This window comes from Lactuca saligna, chromosome 4, assembly GCF_052625555.1.
Source record: "Lactuca saligna cultivar CGN05327 chromosome 4, ASM5262555v1, whole genome shotgun sequence".
NCBI classification, from domain to species: domain Eukaryota; kingdom Viridiplantae; phylum Streptophyta; class Magnoliopsida; order Asterales; family Asteraceae; genus Lactuca; species Lactuca saligna.
The window spans coordinates 68,638,925-68,661,746 of record NC_136420.1 but is presented as its reverse complement, the minus strand read 5'-3'; the positions used below and the strand labels follow the sequence as shown (position 1 = coordinate 68,661,746).

The window sequence follows — 22,822 nt, the reverse complement described above, 5'->3', positions numbered from 1 at the left end:
CCCGAAATGCTCAGGTTTTGGGTTTCCCTGTTGGGTTCAGGTGTTTTTTTTTTTTTTGCCATCCCAAGACAACAACACTACCTTTGACTATATGATTCTAAGACTTCGCATCTGAATATCTTCGCAACGTATAAACTCAACATTCTCCCCTTTTGCGAAGAATATTCAAGTCTTCAAACAGATGGTAGTGTCTTCACTGTTTCCATTATCATCTTCCCGATTTCCAAATACCAGAAAACATTCTTTTGAATCTCCTGTCTATCAGCATCAGGATTTTTCTTGCATTTAGCAATTTTGAATGAAAGGTTGGTCAAGTTTGCTATTGAATACATGTTCTTCACATTTTTATAGAAGAAATGCTTCCTTTGTTTTCCCTTATTTTCTTTCCTTGAAATACCAATCCCAAAGGTTTCAAGCGTATCTCTCCATCTTCATGTTGCTCCAAATCTACATCGTCAATTGTAGTCTTTGGATATTTTCATGCTTGTTGTATGTCTTGGCTATCTTGAAGTCAGATAAACCAAGATGTGTTGAATAATAATCAATATAGTTCTTGAGATAAGCATATCCCACAACATACACCCTTTTAGCTGTCACATGCTTATCATCCTATGTTTTGATCATATAAGCCATTGTGATCCATGTAACATCCATAAAATTTCAGTAACATTTAAACTTTTCAAAACAACCCTTTTCTATAGAAGTGTTTACAAAAACCGTGGTTCCCAAACATTATTTAAAAATCAGAATCCCTTTCAACAAAGTTTTCAAAACATTCACATTATCAGAGTTTTCCAGAAATCATAAGTCTAAAATTCGAAGATGTGTATGGTCACGCCTTCACCTTGCCACGATCCACTGAAGTACCTGAAACTATAACCAAAACTGTAAGCATGAAGCTTAGTGAGATCCCCCAAAATACCAACACACAAACAGTAGCACATAAACAAATAACAGCATGTATCGGGTCCACAACTAAAAGATTGGATTACCCCTGAGCCCACAACATAAGTCTGGATTGCCCCCTAAGGCCCACAGCTTATGGCTGGCTTGCTCCCCGACCCACAGTACGAGTCTGGCATGCCCTACTCGACCATCAGTTCATATATGGAATGCTAATGTGTCCTCAGTATGAGTCTGGCATGCCCTCCCTAGCCCTCAACTCATAACTAGAATGTTAATGAGTCCTCAATATGAGTTTGGGATGCCCTCCCTGGCCCTTAGCTCATATCTGGAATTCTCCAGGGTTTATTGGCTACAACACAAAGCAGTATAGCCTCAACCCATCAGACACAATATGTGAAACATATAACAGATAATATCCTATGCAGATAATCAGACAGTATCACAGGCAGTCCTACGGATCTACCATACTAGCATATCAATAACTAGCATACTCATGCATATCTACTATGTACTTGGCATATCAATAATATCATGAATCAATCAAAAGTGCCGACAGTGGTTCCTTCGACTCTTGGGTATAGTGAGGAAAATTCACCTCATAAGTAGCACTGGATGGTAATGTCAACCTCCTGAAATACAGCTCCAACCTCAAACACCTACAACCACCATAAAACCAATTATATCAAGACCCAATTTACCAAAATACCCTCGGAAGTCAAACTTGGTCAACTTTAGTCAAAGTGAATGGTCAACAGGCAAGGTCAACAGTCCATGTTGACCCAACTCGTCGAGTGCATCTAGCAACTTGTCGAGTCCTTCTAGAACTTAGAAAAACCATGAAAAACTGAGTCGACTTGTCGAGTTGCAAATCAACTTGTCAAGTCCATGTAGTGTCCAAAATATCGGGGAAAGCCCTAACCATTTGTCGAGTCACCTCATTAACTTGTCGAGTTCATGCAACATCCAGAAAATGGAAAAACTCGTCTCAACTCGTCGAGTTCCTTCAACCAAATCGCATTCAGCTCATTCAAGTCGAGTCCAAAGCTCCAAACTCCAGATCTAGCTTACTAGGTTGAAGCTACCACGTAAAGTTGCCAACTTTACGTGCATGCAAGGCCTTAAAATGCTTAAAACACCAAAACCAAGTCTAAGATGAGGTTTAAGGCATGGACAAGGGACAAATCTTGCTAAAGTTGAGAACTTTATGGCTATGAGGGCCTAGAGGGGTCCAGATCTAAAACTATGTCCTTGTGACAAGCTCAAACCCGAAAGCGTCTCCATTTTGCACTAGAAGTGACCATTTTCTTTCACAATGGAAAATCTAAACAATGAAATGTTAAGGTGGTAGCTTTAAACCTCAAGATGGCTGCTACAACAATGCAAAGGCCGAATCTATAGACTCTTCCTTGTTCCAAGCTCTTAACTCTTCAAGAAATGCTCCAAACACACACTCTTTTAACCTTACACACTCAAAATGGAGGGTTAGCTTGCTAGGGTTTGCTTCTAGACGATAAGGTGGTAAAGGAGGCTGGAGAGGGGAGTTAAGGTTCTTTAAATAGGGTGCAAACCCTAAAAATTAGGGTTTTCATTTCAAGCTCCAACTCGTCGAGTTGGGTCCTTCAACTCATCGATTCGGGTCCTCCAACTCGTCGAGTTGATCCTATTATCCATGCGGTCATATGAGTTCCTACACGACGAGTTGGGGCCTTCCAACTCGTCAAGTATGCTTTCTAAAATGCCCAAAATCCCTAGAATTTCATTCCTGGAAATCGGGATCTCCCCCAATTAAAATAGGTTTCGTCTTCGAAGCCTGCCGTGGCGAACAACTCCGGATAATGCTCCTACCTCTCGGTCTCCGGCTCCCAAGTCTACTCGGATCCCCTCCGTTGCTGCCATTTGTACCTTTACTAAAGGTATCTCCTTGCTACGCAAAACCTTTACCTTTTTTTCCAAGATGGCCACCGGCCTCTCGACGTAGTTCATGCGCTCATCGTCCTGAAGATCACCCAATGATACCACGACATTCTCGTCAGACATGCACTTTCGCAAATGTTAAACATGGAAAGTGCCATGAATCTAAATGAGCTCCTCCGGAAGACCCAGTTGATACGCCGCCTTGCCAACCTTGGCAAAACCTGAAATGGCCAATATATCAGGAACCCAATTTCCCTTCTTCCTGAAGAGGATCACAACCTAAAAACTTGAAGTTCTCACCAGAACAAAATCATGGATCATATGCGGTTGCCGATAATTCTCTACCGAAAAAGAGATTATATATCCTTTCAAGAGACAGCTAATTCAATGACCGAATTTCCAGGGACAAAATGAACAACAGAAGGCAAATTGGGTAATGAACCCTTCTTGTGTTGATAGGATAAGACTTCCTTTAGCTCCCGAACCAACATACATAAAACAACTAACTAACAAGCGCAAACACTTATACTTGGCCCAATCAGCCTCGGGTTGGAATACCAGGCATGCCTACGACGGGTTCAGTCATCCCTAGGATGGAATACCCTCGTACTATGCACATGTTTGGCCCAATCAACCCTCAGGTTGGAATACCAAACATGTCAGGTCCAATCAATCATAGGGTCCGGTCATCCTCGGGATGGAATACCCTAGATTGGAATACCAATATACACATAACTCGGGACCAACTCATAACTTGAGATCCAAGGCCCTACCCTTGCATTTCACCCAAAATCTTATGATTCATTGTAACCCCTCACTAAACCTGGATACAAAGATTTTCTCCCTGCCACTAAGACTATAGGTCTCACACTTGATCCAGCCACCCGGTACCCAAAACCTGAAAGACAGGTACATCCTAACCCCCAACAATCTTCGATTACACCATTGATGATGACATTACACCTTCCTCCTGGAACTCACGACTTTACACCACAAACCTAAAGATTCTCCACTTACTTCACCGTCTCCCAGAACACTGACCTTGCACGGATACACTCGCGATTTCCAACGAGAGTTTCCACTAAAGGCCATCCCAAAATGGCCATCCATGGATCCAATGGAAATAATATGCATACACCCCACAACTCTTACTGCTCCCTTTACAAACCAACTGATTTATGGGTCTTCCGATCCCTATCAACATGTCAATACTGAGAGTATCACAAATACATTAAACGAATAGTCATGACCACTAGACTCACATCCTATGACTGGAATATCCCTACCAGGTCCTCAACATAAGTCTGGATTGCCTCCGAGCCTATATCATGAGTCTGGAATGCCATCCATGACCCTCATCCCATGACTGGAATGATCCTACTCTCATACCGATCTTATCGGCATTACATCGCTTACCCAATATTCGGGGCCTGAAGATACTCACCTCTTTCCATTTTCCTAAGGGGACCTAATCATTATCCCACACAACACTATACGTGCATCACCATGTTTGAAACTTTACCATGTACGATTCACCTATAGAACAAGCTGATACCCAAGCAAAACCTTACTAACCTATAGTCGCACACAACTCGAAGATAGGACAATGGTCGAACTCTTGACCCAACTCAATGGCCATAACCCAACAGAACCATGCATATTCTTATGGAAATCCAAACCTCGTCTAAAAGGAAAGACTTTCCGAGGTAAATCAACACACCACCTCCATCAATAACGGAGAACATCCATATCACTGATCGAAACAAGATCCCATACTTGATTGAGACTGCATGGATCCTACCAACACGAAACTCTCTCGAGAAGACTTCCAAGCCTGCCAAACCCAAGTATGCTATGACTATGAAATTCCACTTTACCACTGAGGGCGAACTTACCTAAGGACCAAGGGAAACATAAACACACTGCACTAGAGGGTGGATGACACATTCCTTGCTCTTAACTGTAGCCTCCTGAATCCTCCGAAGAATTCCCGCTGAAAGGCGAACTCAATCTAAGACACCCTGAAAACTAAACCAGAAACCCACAAACCCACCAGGAGCTGAACACACCCACTTTTGAAAGGTTCACTGACCAACATCTGCCCAACAATCTGAAAGCAGTAATCCGAACATCAACTGACAAAACCATCAATGACTGACGCTCAACCTGAAAATTCCCAATTCTCCCCCACTTATGGTTCTAAATACTATCCATTGGCTCAAAACTAACCCATAACTCAAACCGGCTCAACCAGGTATGATCATTCCTGACCTTGGAATGAATGACACACGCTGAATGATCCTCCCGATCTGGATCAATTGAATTCCAAGATAACCCTGAATTTCGGCTTGAAGACTCCCATCATGCGGAATGACATATAACAACCCTCAATAACCCAAAAATGGTAGAATGTCAACCCGTGATACAACTTACCCAATCCAGAAAAATTCTAACACAATACAATTCTCGATACTATCCCGAAGAATACATGAGATGTCACACTCTCAAAGTCATTCAAAGAAATCCTGACTTCTTCCTCCTTAGTTACCCTGACCAACCTGAGGGAACGCAGGTTAACTCCTCTTTGATCCCATGTGACATAAACTAATCCCTGTTTGCAACCCAATGACAATCCAACACCCGACATACCTGAGAATATGGTACCTAACTTTCCTCGCAAGATACTAATGCCAAATCGATCCACCTGCGCTCGTCGGTGCTGGAATACTACCGCCAACCCGTGCAACCAACTGACCCCGAGTTGGAAATACAACTTAACCCTGGGGTGTAGCACCTGGTTTCCGGTATGTGAATTTTATTTGAGCATTGCCCTAATTTAGCCTTGGACTCGGCGAGTCATAGGGTCCGACTCGTCGAGTAGGGACGAGACTCAGGACACGTTTTAAGTAGGCGACTCGGCGAGTCCACATCCTGGACTCGGCGAGTCACCGCTGCTGGATGAAACCCTAAGTTTCAAGGGTTTGCACCCTATTTAAACTCTCATTCCGCCCCAACTCGTCCCCATTCACCCCCAGAACTCCCCCTACATCGTTTTCCCTTGCTTCCTTGAGAGTTTGAGGTGTTCTTGGTGTGTTCTTGATGGTTTTGAGGAGTAAGAGGAGTAGATCAAGAAGAGGAGAAGGAGTTCAGCCATCTTTGTGTCATTTCAACATTTCCTTTGAGGTATAACCCGTTTTCCCCTTGATTCTATGCTTAAAACTTCATTTGGGTCCTTCTTGGTCAATTCCCCAAGTTTGTATGTACATTATATGTCGTAATAAGGCGTTTGGCCTTTGGATCTATGCAAGATTGAGCTCCAGGAGCTCAGATCTGTTAGCTTTTTGGCCCCATGAGGCTTGTTAGCCCTAGATCTACCCTTTTGAGACATTTTGAGCCCTATAATCCATATTGGTGAATATCCACACGTAAAGTTGGAAACTTTACGTGTGATTCGTGTCCTAGAAGTCCAGATCTATGAATGGCAAGGACTGGAATCGAGCAAATCGGTATATTTAAGGAGTGCATGGCGACGACTCGGCGAGTCGCATAGGTGACTCGGCGAGTTTGGTCGCGAGTCACCGATTTGGTCCCTTCATCATGTGTCGAGTTGAGCCATGAGTCACAGGGGGTGACTCGGTGAGTTGGGAGCTGAACTCACCCATGTTAGGACTCGGCGAGTCAATGCCCTGACTCGGCGAGTCCAAGGCAATCTTCATAGATCAAGAACAGACTTGGCGAGTTGTTCATACAACTCGGCGAGTCTTAGCATAAAGTGTTCATCGGATGAAGATGAACTCGACGAGTTGTTCATACAACTCGGCGAGTAGGATGAAGGAGTTGAATGACAGTTAGAAGGTGAACTCGTCGAGTCATAGCCCGACTCGACGAGTAGAACCAGGGACCCAGGACATTGGTTTGCTAGGGACTCGGCGAGTGGTGATCCACTCGGCGAGTCGGGTCAACTGAAAGTTGACTCTAGCTTTGGCTTAGAGCTAGACCGGGGGCAAAATGGTCATTTTACCTGAAGGTCAGTTAGCAGTGTTTGATTGAGTATGACGTGGGAATTGCAGCCGGAGGACTCCCGGAGCAGCAGAAGTCAGTTAGTTCCCGATCAGTTCAGCAGCTACTTTGAGGTGAGTTACCTTCCAGTAGCAGTGGGTCTAAGGCCACAATGCCGACCCACCAGTAGGAGTTGTATGATAGATGATTGTCTTTGTGATATCATCTAAGTTTGCTATTATCTAACCTGTTATATGCAAGCATGATATGTTGTGTGTGACAGTAGTAGAGTTTGGTTGTTAGGACCGAAGGGTAGTCAGACACCCCAGATACGTCTGACAGTATGTAATGATATGTATGCATGCTGGCTTGTTATGTTACATGTGATCGTAGTAGTAGGGGGGTGAAATAGTCCCCGAGAATCGGTTGTTAGGGCCGATGGGTAGTCAGCACCCCAGAATGGCTTGACATGGGTAGTCAGCACCCCAGAATGGCTTGACACGGGTAAGACAGCACCCCAGAATGGCCGTATGGGTAGGTCGGCACCCCAGAATGGCCGTACCGGGTAGTCAGGCACCCCAGAATAGCCTGGCAGTACGTATGTTATGTGTTTGTATGGTATGCGGTACGTTGGGGGAACTCACTAAGCTTTGTGCTTACGTTTACAGTTTTGTTTTCAGGTACCTCTGCATCGAAGGGGAAGGAGCCGGCGCGGTAGCGACACGTTATACACACACTCTTCGGTTTCCGCATTCATGAGATTTACTGGGATTGTACTCTGATATTTTGATGGGATGTACGGTTTGGCTTTTTAGAACATGGTTGCAATATGTTATGGTGCGAACAAACAATGTTTTTATTTATTAATGTTTTCTAAAGTAATACCTTAAAATGAAATTTTCGGACGTAAAAATTGGGTCGTTACATGGGGTCTCAAGCCTGCTCACTCCTTTGAACTCGAAAAACTGAACGAGCACAACCCTTGCCAAAGATAATGAAATTCCAATCCCTCAATCAGTCCTTCAAATTCCCGCTGCAAAACTCAGCCGATCATAATCATCGCTCCCTTCCTGGGTCCTGCGACTCGCATCCTAGCTTCGAGAAAAACCCCCGAAGCTACAAATCAAAACTCACTAGGTCTGCACCAGACAACCGAAATCAATAACGCCAATGGGCTCACACTAAATACTAGGACTATCCTTATGGCTGAGTAGCCATAACCAAAAGATTGGAAGGATTAGAACCACTACCACGAACCATGGTATCCAACCATGCTACCTTTCCTAACCAGCCCTTAGAATTCCCGAGATCTTCCTTGATTCAAGTATGGATCCTGTGTTTTTAGTAGTATGGGCTCAATACTAACTTCCACACATATCCATACTTTCCTCAAGAATTATATCAGGTCCTCTAAGTCCTAGTCACAAAATACTTCTGAAACATGCTCCTTGGCGAAATAACCGCACTAAATACTCCCTAGGCTATCTTAGGACTCATCTACAACCCTTCTGCCATCAGCTGTTGAAGAACTCCTCACAATATCAATTAGCCATTCTATGAATATAATCACATGCGACAAAGCTCAGATAATCCTTCGAGTAACAGATTCATCCTTACAACGGTTGGACTCAATAAGAATTGTGAAGCAGGGTCAAATATGTCACCCTGAGCTTATCCAACCTTTTCCACATGTGACTTGACATATTCACTTAATGGCTAACTCACATCACTTATGAGTCTATATATAGAGATCCTAAAAAATTAGCTTCTGACTTCGAAAACTTAAGCCTAAACCAAGTTCCCAAAGAAGAAAACATAGAAGCAGATGCATTAGCCAATTTAGGATCCTCCCTTAGGATCCCACCAGAGATGAAGATTTATATAACCCATATAATAACCCCAGCCATAGAAACCCTCTCCAAAAAATTAGAAGATCCTAAACATCCGACAAGCGTAGCAGTTATTGAAGATCCTAACTCTAGGATCCTTCCTCAAAGAGATCCTGACGAACAGGATCCTCGAAGAAGTCCATGATCATGGACCCAAACCATTGTGGAGTATCTCCAAAATGGCACAATCCCGACAGAGTAAAAAAAATGAAAAAGCATTCAAGACAAGAGTCTCGAGATTCTTGTTAATCCAAGGTAAACTTTACAAAAAATCTATGGCATGTCCATACCTTAGATGCTTGGAAGATCCTGAAGCTACAGAAGTCTTGAAGGATATACACAAAGGAGATTGTGGCAATCACACAAGGGGAAAATCCTTATGCTCCAAAATACTAAGAATAGGATACTACTGGCCAACCATGAAGAAAGACTTCTTTCTGCATGCTCAAAAGTGTGATGCTTGCCAAAGACACAACAACATCCTGTATCAACCGACAGAACCTCTATATCCTATTATCTCCTTATAGCCATTCATGAAATGGGAAATTGATATAGTAGGGAAATTACCAGTGGCCCCAGGAGGAAAAGTCTTCATGCTAGTGATGATCGATTACTTCTCTAAATGGATCAAAGCTGAAGCTTTTGTTCGGGTAAGAGACAAAGAGGTAGTATCATTTATTAAACATAATATCTTGAACAGGTTCGGGATCCCGACTGAAATCATATGCGACAACGGATCCCAATTTATAAGCAAAAGGACAAGAGAATTTTGCACAAGCTGGGGAATCAAAATGATAATGTTCACTCCTGTCCATCCCTAAGCAAATGGAAAAGCGGAATCTAACAACAAAATCTTAGTAAAACAATTTAAAGAAAAGGCAGGACAAAAGGAAAGGAAGATGGGCAGAAGAGCTTCCTTTCGTTTTATGGGCATATAGGACCACTTCCAAATTAGCCATAGGTCAGATCCCCTATTCTTTACTGAAGTAGTGATCCCAACAACAAGATACTTGTTGCAAGACCAAGAGAATAACAATAGGATCCTAGCACGGGATCTTGACACTATTGATGAACTTAGGGGTCTTGCCAAAATACACATTGCTGCCCATCAGCAAAGGATCACCAACGCCTACAATAGGAACATAAGATTCAGAAGGTTTCAAATAAGAGATTTGGTATTAAGGAAAACATTCTAAAACACTAAGGATCCCAGTGCAGGACAACTGGCTCTTAAATGGGAAGGACCATATCTTATAGATGCTGAAGCAGGAAAAAGAGCATATTGGCTAGCAACGCTCAAAAGAGACATTTTGCCAAGATCTTGGAATGTTATACACCTCAAACCATACTACATGTAAGTAGGGTCGAATGATTTGCAACAAAACCAAGGTACACATGTTCTTTACCTTAAAAAATTATCATTGATTTTCTCTTCGAATACGTTACTAACTTAAGCATCGGAGGGGCGTTAGCTAGACTAACGCACACCCCTAACTAATGTTTTCTATGCAGAACAACGTACAGTTAAGGATCCTTAAGATTGATGATCCTAAAGCATCAGGATCCTCACAATCGAAGATCCTGGAACATCAAGATCCTCAAGTTTGAACACCCTGAAACACAAGGATCTTGACACATGAAGATCTCAATACTTGGTAAACTCCATTATATTTAACAATGTAATCTCTAAATTATCATGTACACAAGCTAGAGATTGATCATCTTTCCCACGCTTAATGGTACTTAATCCCTTCTATGGTTTAAAGATCTAATTACCTTTTTCACACGAACTAAGGTTTACACACCTCGCCTGGACACATAATATCTAACTATGGGATACGGGTAAGGGGATCATTTTACGATTCAGTGGCTTGGCAACCCTCTTATCTTTGAACACAAGTTGAGATCCTTAAGGGTTATAACATTTTTATGTTATCCAAAAATTGGGATCAAACTCCAGTGATTACTTAAGGTTTATAACATTTTCATGTTATACAGAAATCGGGATCCTACCCTAGTGATTACTTAAGGTTTATAACATTTTCATGCTATCCAGAAATCGGGATCTTTATAACATTTTCATATTATCAAAGATTAGGATCTTACACCAGAAATTACATAAGATCTTCATGTTATCACACGTTGGGAATTTTCCCCAGAGAATACAATCAAATTGTAACATTTTCATGTTGTTTAAAATGAGGATCTCTCCCATGAATAATATCACAGGTTGGGATCCTCCCCAGAATATAACATTAACATGTTATCTGTTTTGTCAAAGTTTATAATCTAAACAGGTTATCCTTAAGGGAAAATTTCCCATATGAGATCTAAGATCCTTATTTTTAAGGATCCCTGACAGTAAGGATCCTTGCCCTTAAGGATCCTTATCGACTTTCGATTGGTAAGGAACCTCATTCTCAACAATGAATCAGAGTTCTCTCCTAAGTTGGAATTTATCCCTAGTAAGTTCTAAAATTCAAAGACTCATGAAGCTTAAAGAGAAAATCGGAGACAATTAGCCTTGCAGAAAAACCATGAAAGAGATGTAAAAGGAAAATGCTACTAAATCATTCAAAAGAAGAAAAGGGTTGCATGTCAATCCAACCAAAAGGTTAATTATCTTACATCACTAACAAAAACAAAAACTACTTAAAGCAATTTTTTGCAGGCCTAGACCTTAGTTTGGTCATCATTGGTCGTGTCCTTCTCCTCTCTTCTGGTCAACATCAACACAGGATCCTGACTGATGACAACATGCTTATCGATTAGATTGGCCAATGACTCACGCCATCCATCCATGTCCCAGGAACTCATGTTTTCCAGATCCTCAGCCAACTTGATCTTAGCTTGCAGAATAGCTATCACAACACTTGTCTTGGCATCAACAATCACCTCCTCAAGATCCGCAAGATGCTCTTCTTCCTTTTTGACTTTCTGTTTGCTCAACAACTCCACCCTTTGGAAAAGATCCTCATTGGTGACCCTCCATGTCTTCTAATGCTCTTTTAGAACAAACTTGGCTTTATCGACACGGACCTTGATGTCGTTGGTAACATGGGAAACGTGAGTGAAGACCTGGAATAAACATAAACATCAGCATGAAAAATTCCAAGTATGATAGATTAATATGAATAATGCCTATGCAGAATTCTTACAACTTGTGAAAATGAAGACAACTTCCCAAGAGCATCCTCGATGATGAGGTTCTCTAAGCTGAAATCTACATCCTCATAAGTCTTTCGTTTTCGGGATCCTGAAGCCTTAACCGTAAGATCTATATAAGATCCCTTGGGAAAAGGAAGAATGACACCTTTTCATTATTTAGCTTTGATTGAACCACTGGTTATATCATCTTCAAGATCTGCCAAACCAAAGCGGGCCTTGGACCGGGTAGTCTTAGAACCTGCCAGAGATCCCTATCAAGTTAGGATCCTCTAAAAAGACATCTAAGAACAATAATGTTACCAATGGCCATAGAAGCAGTAGTGGAGGAACCCTCTTAAAGACTGGAATATTCAAGCCTGAATGACCTCTCAACTGCATGAAGTGTGAGGAATTTGGAAATCTTGTCCTTAGAGTCACCGGTGACATGAATAAGCTCCTCAAACCTAAACTTTGCACCAAAACAAACAAAATAAGGGAACTAAATTTCAGGATCCTTGATATCTAAACTTGTTTCCTACCCTTTTTAATTCATGATCTTAGCAGGGAATCCCCCTCAGGAATCAAGTCGCGTCTCACGAAGAAATATTTTTCTTTCCAAGCGCCATCATTTTGTTTGGATTTCAAAATGAGGTGGGGTTTTTTTGTATTAACTCTTAACAGGAAACGAGAAGAACCGAAATTAGAAAGATCATAGATGAAGGCCAATTCAGGTAATCCAATGTCCATATTTTTGGATTGATTCAGACGATCAATCCAAAAGAGGATCCTCCAAACTACATGCATTATTTTGGATGTAGGAGATTTGGGTACACAAAAAGAAATCACGAATAATACCAGTAAAAGGATAAGTTAAACATAGAGTGAATGGGTATTTAGGAAAACAAATCCATGTCGGAGACACAAAACCGGGTTGAACGGTAGCCTCGAAAGGATGAAAAACCACATCAGAAGGGAAAGCCCTGATAGCTTTCAACGATTCCATGTCTTCATTATCAAAAGAACAAAACTCTTTATAGCTTAAGATTCCTTGATCATTAAAATCATTCTCAGAAGGAATAACAATGCCAACTTGAGTACGACTAGTTTTCTTAGCCACGACAAGGAAAATCAAAACAACAGAAGAACAAATAAAAGGAAAAAGGACTACCTTCACAACGAGATGACTGCGACTTGGAAGAATAAAAAGAGGAGTTACTGAAAGCCCTCAGTTATAGCTAGAAAAAGATGACATAGATGATTTGACAATTTCTTGATTATCTTGATAAAGATAAGACCTATCCATTAAAGACTAATTTCAAATTCCTCTTTTCAATTTAATTAAAGTCATTCCTTTAATATTTGCGAAACTAATCCCTATATTTTTGGGAATAACTTGGGGGCAATTGTTAGGGTCGGGATCCTTACAATATTCAGGATCCTCAAATATCCAGGATCCTCAGCTACCTCAGGATCCCAGCTTATTACTGTTATTATTTTTATTAATATTTATAACGGTCATATTTTGTCTATAACTAACACGTGTGTAGAAGTAGTCAAGGAAAGACCAATTCTAAACGAAGAATCATCTTAACTATGCTAAAGACCCGAAATACTTGGTCAAATAACGTTCATGAAGCTGGTCATGGAGGATCCTGGAAATATCAGACATCTTATTGGCTAGTTTAGACTATAAAATGACACTTGTAATCTGCACACGACACACTGTTTTTTAGTCTAAGCTTACTCTACGAAACTCTTTACTCATTCTTACTAAGAACTCACTGTAATCTTCATTTTATATCAATAAAATCATCAAGACAGATGATCATTATCACCTCCCAAGGTTTTATGCCGGAGATCCTAGCAAGGATCAATGGCTTTCCTTGTAAACCATTTTGTCACTTTCTTTTACCATTTGCTATTACACAATTTGAAGATCACAACCTCTCATTCAATTTGGTTGATTAGTACTTGTGTAATTTTTGACCAAAACACATTCTATCTCTTGATTCCCTTAAGAAATCTTCTACTATCAATATAGTACTTAATTCATTAGACACTTAATCTAAATCTTCATCTAATAACATGTAGGTATTTACCATAATACCATTAGCATCTAGCCATACATTCATACCCTATCTTCATTTAATATAATGTGGGTATTTAACACAATATCATGGACATGTGCTGTGTATACATACTCGTCAAATATATTATAATTCATATAATCATACTTTATCTTCATCAAACATATTATAATTGTACATTCATGGTCTATATGCTTCTAATGTCTTGTGGGTATTTAACATAATCCTACTTGTATTAAAACATGGATACATAAGATTATAAAAAATATAATCATAATCTAGTAAGAGAGAGTTATAACTCACCATGTTAGTTAGTGAAAACTAACTATCCTTGGCTTCAAAACTTCAAGTGATGCAACTTGATCCATCTTTTTTGCTCATGGCCTATTCATACAACATGTCAAGTTCCTTAGAATTTGTCTTAGCCCATTAATAAATTAATTACTCTCCATATCAAAATGATCACTCAATTGATCATAATTCTAACTTCTTGTTTTCTATTTCTAAATCTACTACACCCCATGAATTAATCATCCCATACTACCTAATTCATTACACTCTAAACTTTAATGCATCAACTCTTATTCCTCACTAGTTAGGGTTTGAAACCCTAACTTATACATATATGGATTTCACATTGGAAATCACATATAAAGCTTGTTCAAAGCTTCTCAACACTCTCAATAACATAAAAATCGAGATAAAAGTCAATTAATTCAAACAATATAATCAATTTAACAATTTCACTGTGAAGCTTAAAGCTTCATAAAAGGAAGAAATCATTACCATAAGAGGGAAAGGATGTTAATCCTTGCAACCCTCTATCTCTAGCTCATATTATCTCATATGGAAATGAACCCTTAACATATTTAAATATGTTATCTGATTTGCATAAACGAGTCGCGATTGCATGTCTACCGCATCATGGTGCACCTAATTAGATTATGGTCTCCCTCTAACTGAGTCACTATGCTTTTCCCTTATAACATCCTAATTTCGTCACCATGCTGCGGTAACCCATGTTACCACATCGCAATAGCCCATATTATTATGCACCAGTAACCCATATTACCACGCCGCGGTGCAAAGTACATTGCCTTTTGCTTACGACGGGACTTTTTGTCCATTTTACGACTTCGCCCATTGTGCTATGGTAAACCCCTTACTGCGGCACAGTGCCTGTAAGCAATTTAGCAGCTCCTTAGCCGATTTATTTCCAGTTTTGGGACAGTTTTTTTCTAACTTCTGACACTCATAACTTCTTCATTTAAACCCATTTTTAATGATCTTTATATCCACATGAATGTGAGTATGAGCTCTACAACTCCATTAAGTCACCTCAAATTAACTACTTACATGTATTAAACTATTAAGTCACAAACTTGGCTTAAAAAGCATAAAATTCCCATTTTACCCTTTATGGTCTAACTGCACAATCTCTTGCATTTATCCTCGTGAACTCATTTATGTGATCTTATAAAAGCGACTTAGACTTATATCGACTCATTTCATGAGGTTACATTTTCTCAATTTATGAAATTCCTCTAAATGACCAAATTGCCCTTTTGGTCAATTATTCACCTAAAGTCAAATATTTCTAATTTTTGGGTTCTTACAACTACATTGGACTCTTGTTCATTAAGAATCGTAACGACACTCGTCAAATGAAAGATATTTCGTTACACCTCGATCCATGGTTGTTTTAGTTGTTTGTAATGCTAGATCCATGCTCCTCAATTCAGTCTTGGTTATCAAAGTTGTTTTGACACTGATATACAACACTTACAACTAACCAATGGCTAGACTTTAAGAGGTGGAGTGGGTTCACTAACCTCTTGAATGCACATAGTCACGCGTACCACACGCTTCAAAATGATATTCATGAAGATACCAACTATACCTCATCTATCTATCTCTTCATGTCCCTCGACCCTTATAATCTTTACAATCTAGCATTATGAGAAAAGAACTGAGTCATTTTAAAATAAAGTTTTAGCATCACCCTTTAGCATATGCAAAGAGAGTAGAATAAGTAATACCCTTAACTAATCTATAAAGATATACTCAAAACCTTCACCGCCAAATAAAATAAAGGAAAAGCTAAGAAAAACCGCAAAAGTCACGCGTTGATTCCAAATCTATAACCTTCAACGATGGGAAAAAGTCGCACATACATACCTCACCCAGAAGCTCCAAAGAACTTTCTTGCTGATTTCACAAAAAACCCCCTCCACATACGTACATATCGAGATGATTTTTGATTGATCGCCAGAATTAGGGCAAATCGAGGGCGAATTTGAGGTTCTTTGGATTTTTCGTTTATAGAAGTAGGGGGATTTCAAGTGATAACAATCATAACTTTAAGTATTATTGTATCACTAACAACCGCGGAAAAATTAGGGTTTTGAAGGATTGCATGATTTTGGGGTTGTGATGATGATGACAAACGGCGGTACCCCCTTTGAATGGCATGATGATGATGATACTGAATTAGGCGCGGATGATGGTGCGCTGAGCATGGACATTGAATCGTTTTTAAGTATTCTTGATGAAGACCGTCCCGATGATTCTTCCCAGGTGAGTTTCATTCGTTGATTTATTTTATGAAATTAAGTGATTTGGAGTGTAATCGTTTGAATCATTTTTAGCATGTAAGTTAGTCTATTTTGCATATGTATGATTTTGTAAATTTGTGTCGATAAACTAGATATCATTCTAACGTGTTGCTGTAACATTGTCTGATTATGAATCGACTGATATGGTCATGTTCATTAAGGCTTTCTACGATTGGAATTAGTACGCTACTGATTTCAGATATGGGGAGTTTCTTTAGGGGGTTATTTGTCTCTTGTACAGTTTCAAACTTATCATCTGATAAATATTTTTCAGAGTGGATTGGTGGATCCTTCTTTAAGCATTGCACTCTGTAACGAGTCAGCTTCAAATGTTGGTGCTAATGAGCAATCCCAAATCCATGATGGTAATCTTTTCTCCTCATGAACAAACTTATGATTTCATTTGACATGTGAAGTGTTTTCTAGATTTTTGTCTTCAAAATATGTGTTATAACTTATAACTCAGTCATTAATCCCTTGCTCTTTTCCCTTCAGATCACTCGGAAGCTTCAGCTTCTAGAACTGTTTGTTCAAGTGGCTCATCTGATTGTGAGAGGCAGACTGTTAATTATGGGTTGACAAAAGTGGAGCCTTTGCCAGCTGTCTCCTCCATGCACTTTCTCCCTGCTGATTGGGGGATGCCAGTTCCACCAGGTGATTTTTCATCATCTAGGTATTATGACAATAGGGAAGCTAACTTTGAGAGAGCTACTGAAGGTGGGAGCTTTGGTATTAGTGATGATGATGGTAATCACCAACTAATGGATAATTCTGGGATAACTAGTTTTGCAAACCTTTCTACAACACCAGAGGTCCCATTTATTGATGTAAGTGGATATTCTGACCTTCTCTGCAGCCCTGATGGTGAATCTTCAAGGCCATACAGAAACGACCCATCTGCGATTTATAATAATGGAATGTATTTTAGTGATAAGATTGCATCTAATGAGTATCAAAACTCTGGTATTGAGCAATATGCAAGTGCCAAAGGTGGTATTGCTTTTTTACCAAGCAGTGAAAGCTCATCAGACACACCTGCTAAACTGTCTACAAATGGAAATCATTTCTCTGGTAAGTTGCTAAATAGAAGACAAATTGTTTCTATAATGGAGAGGACAAATGATGGGCCCTTCTCAATGAACAACCGATCAGCAACATCACATGATTTTTCACTACCCAGATTACCCCCTGTTGTGCCTTTTTTAAGAAAGGATCATGTTATGCAAACACCTTCACAATCTTTTATCCATCATGATACTTCAATCAAGAAAGAGAGTAAATTTGCTGCATTTAGTAGTATGGGTCCTATGCCCCCAAAAATGGGTCATGTTACATACATTGATGTTGATGATCCTGACATATGTATTCTAGAAGATATGAGTGAACCTGCACCTAGGAAACCTTCTCCAGTGGATTTGAGACCACCTATCCATAGGTCTTCAATTGGTGTTCCTCCAACCCACATGGGATTTAACAATGCAAGGATCAAGGCAAATGATGAGCAGGTTATTTATCGGGTTGCATTGCAGGTGAGTAGTAATTCATGATCATATTCATGAATTATGCCATCTTAAAATTTGAAATTGCTTTTTCTTTAAGAGTTAATAGTGTTATTTTGATGAATTCGGTGTTGTCCAATTGCAGGATCTTTCCCAGCCAAAGTCAGAGGCATCTGCACCAGATGGTTCATTGGTGGTTTCACTTTTGAGACATCAGGTTTGGAGCTATGTATATAGTTTTAATTTAGTGTGAAGACTTCATATAAATGTCTGGTCACATAAAAATATACTTGTAGTTGTTGATTTTTGTTATAACATTATATTTTGGAAAAGACACAACTTCATTAGAACTGCAGCGGAAAATCCCAAATAATTCAAAATCATTAAAACTTCAAAAACGATTATCAATGTTGGATATCAATCATCAAACATTCAAACCATAGGTAAGCATACTGTAATATAATCCAAAGGCCCAAAAGTAAACAAACTCCAAATTGTCTTCTCAGTATTTTCGTGTCTCTAACAGGCAATCTAATCCTTGTTGCCTGAGACATAAATCAAATCAGGATGCAAAGCCTTGTGAGAAACATAGGGGTTATGACTCCATAATCATCATATATTAAACCCAATAGGGTAAATTTTGGTTTCAATACATAATCCCAATAGCAAACATGACAAGTTGAACTGAATGATGTCTCCTTTGGCATAGTATATGGTTCTTCTGTTTGTTAGAATAATGATTTGTAAACTGTAATTAGCTTCTTACAATTATCCTTGATTTTTATGAGTTTTATTGGTCATGAAGATTTAGAATTTTAACTTTACAATGAAATATTTGACAGCGAATTGCCTTGTCATGGATGGTACAGAAAGAGACTAAAAGCATGCACTGCTTTGGAGGAATCCTTGCTGATGACCAGGTGGCCTACCCTTATTGTCTTTTTACAATTTTAACCTTTTCAATTGCATTGAATCTAATTTGTTTCTACTGTATGATTGCTCTCTCACAGGGACTTGGTAAAACCATATCAACAATTGCTCTTATTCTAAAGGAAAGGTCTCCATCTTCTAGTCTCCGAACCACCGAAGTGAAAAAGATAGAAACAGAAACTTTAAACCTAGATGATGATGACGAGGACGATGATGTCACCGAGCTTGATAAATCCAAGAAAAAAAACAATTTGGAAATTAAAGGGAGTGAGACTCCAATCGATCTTAAAAACACATCTTCTTTGCATACAAAAAGTAGGCCAGCAGCAGGGACTCTTGTTGTATGCCCTACCAGTGTTCTTCGCCAATGGAATGATGAGTTGCATAACAAAGTAACAAGCCAAGCTAATCTCTCTGTTTTAGTCTACCATGGTGCAAACAGAACAAAAGATCCTTCTGAGTTAGCAAAGTACGATGTTGTCCTTACCACATATGCAATTGTAAGCATGGAGGTTCCAAAACAGCCACTTGTTGATGAAGAAGAAGATGAAACAAAGAGGCGAAGTGATTACCCTCCTGTTGGGCTTTCACCTAGCAAGAAAAGAAAATACCCTCCTAGCTCTAAAAAAGGTTCTAAAAAGGACAAAAAGGGTTGTATGGACAATGAGCTGTTTGAGTCTCTTGCACGTCCTCTTGCCAAGGTGAGGTGGTTTAGGGTGGTTTTAGATGAGGCACAGAGTATCAAGAATCACAGGACACAAGTAGCTAGGGCTTGTTGGGGACTTAGAGCTAAACGTAGGTGGTGTTTATCAGGGACTCCTATTCAGAATGCCATTGATGATCTTTATAGTTACTTTAGATTCTTGAGATATGATCCGTATGCTGTATATAAATCATTCTGCTCACAAATCAAAGGCCCTATTCAAAGAAGCCCTGGAACTGGTTACAGGAAGTTACAAGCTGTCTTGAAGACCATTATGCTTAGGCGCACAAAAGGTAACAGACATTCCTAAAACTTTCACTTTTGAAAGAATATGCTCTTAATCTGTTTCTTGGTTTATTATGTAATTGCATCAGCTACACTCCTTGATGGAGAACCAATTATCTCTCTTCCACCCAAGACCATTAATCTCAAGAAAGTGGAATTCACAGCTGAGGAACGAGATTTCTATTGCAGGCTGGAATCTGAATCCCGGGCTCAGTTTGCAGTATGTTTGTTTATATTTATCTTTTTTCTTCTCTATATTTATTAGGGTTATACTTTCATTTATTTGATAATTATATCCTTCCAATATTTGACATGAAGGTTTGTGTCAGGAATATGCAGCTGCTGGAACTGTGAAACAGAATTATGTAAACATATTGTTGATGTTATTGCGCCTCAGACAAGCTTGTGATCACCCTCTACTTGTTAGAGGATGCAGTTCAAACTCTGAGTGGAAGTCATCTCTTGATAAGGCCAAAAAACTTCCTCCTGAAAAACGAATTCGTCTCCTAAATTGTTTGGAAGCTTCATTAGCCATTTGTAGCATATGCAGTGTACGTACATTACATCTTTTTTTTTTTTTTTTTTTTTTTTTTGTTGGTGTTTCACTATTTTATTTCATGATATTCAAAATTATTATTTATGTTCCACAGGATCCACCTGAAGATGCTGTGGTGACAACTTGTGAGCATGTGTTCTGCAACCAATGCATTCTTGAGCATCTTTCAAGTGACGACAGTCAATGCCCATCTCCAAAATGCAAAGTCATCCTCAACACATCATCAGTATTTTCAAAATCCACCCTCAGGATTTCTCTGGGCGACCATAACACCCTTGATTCTTCTTCTTCTTCTACTTCTACTTGTTCTAGTTCAGTGAAACCCGAGCCTCTGGAGCAATGTTCATCAAGTGGATCAGTTAGTTCATCGAACATCGAGGCTGCTGAGGCACTCGATTCCTCAAAAATCAAGGCTGCAGTTGATGTCCTTACAAACATCGCTAAACCAAAAGAGATTAAAAAATCTTCAAATGATTTAGATCCTAATGAGAAAGAAACCGTGGTTGTGAGAGAAAAAGCAATAGTTTTCTCACAGTGGACAAGAATGCTGGATTTGCTTGAAGCTTGTTTGAAAGATTCCTCCATTGGTTACCGAAGACTCGATGGGACCATGTCTGTTCTTGCCCGAGATAAAGCAGTCAAGGATTTCAACACTCTTCCAGAGGTTTGTTGGGAAGAAACAGCAACCTACTTTTATATATATCTGATTTTTTTGAAAATAAGTTGAGAAAAACTGATGACTTTTGTAGGTTAGTGTTATGATCATGTCTTTGAAAGCTGCAAGTCTTGGATTAAACATGGTGGCAGCTTGTCATGTGCTTCTTTTGGATTTATGGTGGAACCCAACAACCGAAGACCAAGCAATTGATAGAGCTCACAGGATAGGCCAGACTCGTCCGGTTTCAGTTTTACGGTTGACTGTTAAAGATACGGTTGAAGACCGCATATTAGCTCTTCAGGTATTAATATTATACTTACTCTCTGATAGGTAAAATCTATTGAAATTACTAAAATACCCTTGGGTTTTTGCATTGCAGCAAAAAAAGAGAGAGATGGTCTCGTCTGCGTTTGGGGAGGATGAGACTGGTAGCAGTCAGACGCGGCTTACAGTGGATGACTTAAAATACCTATTCCAAGCATAATCAAAATCAAGGTTCTTTATGGTTTTGGTTTCCCTTGATAGATATATATGATATATCAACCTGAGTAAATACTGAATATAATCACTGCTTTCATGCCATCAATATATAATGTGGTACAACAAATACAAATGCAAATACAAATACAAAATACACATACAGCTTTGTTTTGTTGTACTGATTATATCAACATGGTTGATGACATGATGCAAGTGTTGTGTTGAGTATTTTCTCTTTATCTTGGAATTTGACTTACAGTATATTCTCTTTATTAACATAAGCAGAATTGATTACAGTTGAAAAAAGGTTTTTCTTGATAGTTGTTGGTTAGGAGGATTATAGAAAGATTGAATTCATTTTGGAAAGTGTTGCTAAGTTGTATAGAGATATGGATATTTGAACTCAAATGGTATATTACATCAGGTAAAGATAGCGGGTTTTTGGGTGAACGTCTTCAGTTTTCTTTTTCTTTTGTTTGTTTTTACTTATTTTATTATTATATTACGTTTCTTGATGTATTTTTCATAACTTAGGGGAAATATCATTTAAGTCTCGTTATGCAACACATGACATGGTTGTGTTTGTATTGAATATTGATGTTAATAGAATTAAAAATTGTAATTTTTTTTTTTGGTCATAACCAAGAAGGTGGAACATGTACACCGGCATATCATCCTTGGTAAATCATAAAAGTAAGTGGTTTGCAACTTGCGTAAAGATAAAAGGAAGATAGTTTCTTATGATTATATTTTATGAATAATAAAGTGTATCTTTGAGTTTGGGTAAAACTACAACACTTTTTATCAATGAAAAATTGAAAATGTAAATGTAACTCATGGAAGTTAGGGTTTACTTTATTTTATCCGACTGTATTCGGTGATTGATGTCACTCTAGGCTTTGTCTACGATAATTGCATCCAATATCGTTTCTAACATTGTATGATTGTATGTCTACCTAAGCATTCTCATTTCAACAACCTATATCTTCCTATCATGTGTCTTTTATCGACCAACATTCTGATCAGCATAACATAATGGACACCCTGTAAATATATCCCTTTAGTTTCAAGAATCAGATGACTATTTTGTCGCACATAACTCTTGTGGTAACCTTCCTGTTTTAATGCAATGAGTACATCGCCATATACATCTT

At 39.1% G+C, this 22,822-nt stretch overlaps 1 protein-coding gene across 1 annotated transcript; it reads left to right on the top strand.

The window, feature by feature from the left end:
- The first annotated feature begins 16,047 nt into the window (after positions 1-16,047).
- On the top strand, positions 16,048-22,118 carry LOC145042085 (helicase-like transcription factor CHR28). The gene is made up of 12 exons (XM_078990448.1): positions 16,048-16,243; positions 16,343-16,519; positions 16,832-16,922; positions 17,053-18,086; positions 18,202-18,273; positions 18,899-18,976; positions 19,067-19,982; positions 20,064-20,194; positions 20,304-20,525; positions 20,625-21,194; positions 21,280-21,489; positions 21,568-22,118. Exons 2-12 carry the CDS (start codon positions 16,376-16,378, stop codon positions 21,670-21,672), a joined length of 3,573 nt encoding a protein of 1,190 aa, XP_078846574.1. The 5' UTR covers positions 16,048-16,243; positions 16,343-16,375; the 3' UTR covers positions 21,673-22,118.
- Positions 22,119-22,822: the final 704 nt, after the last annotated feature.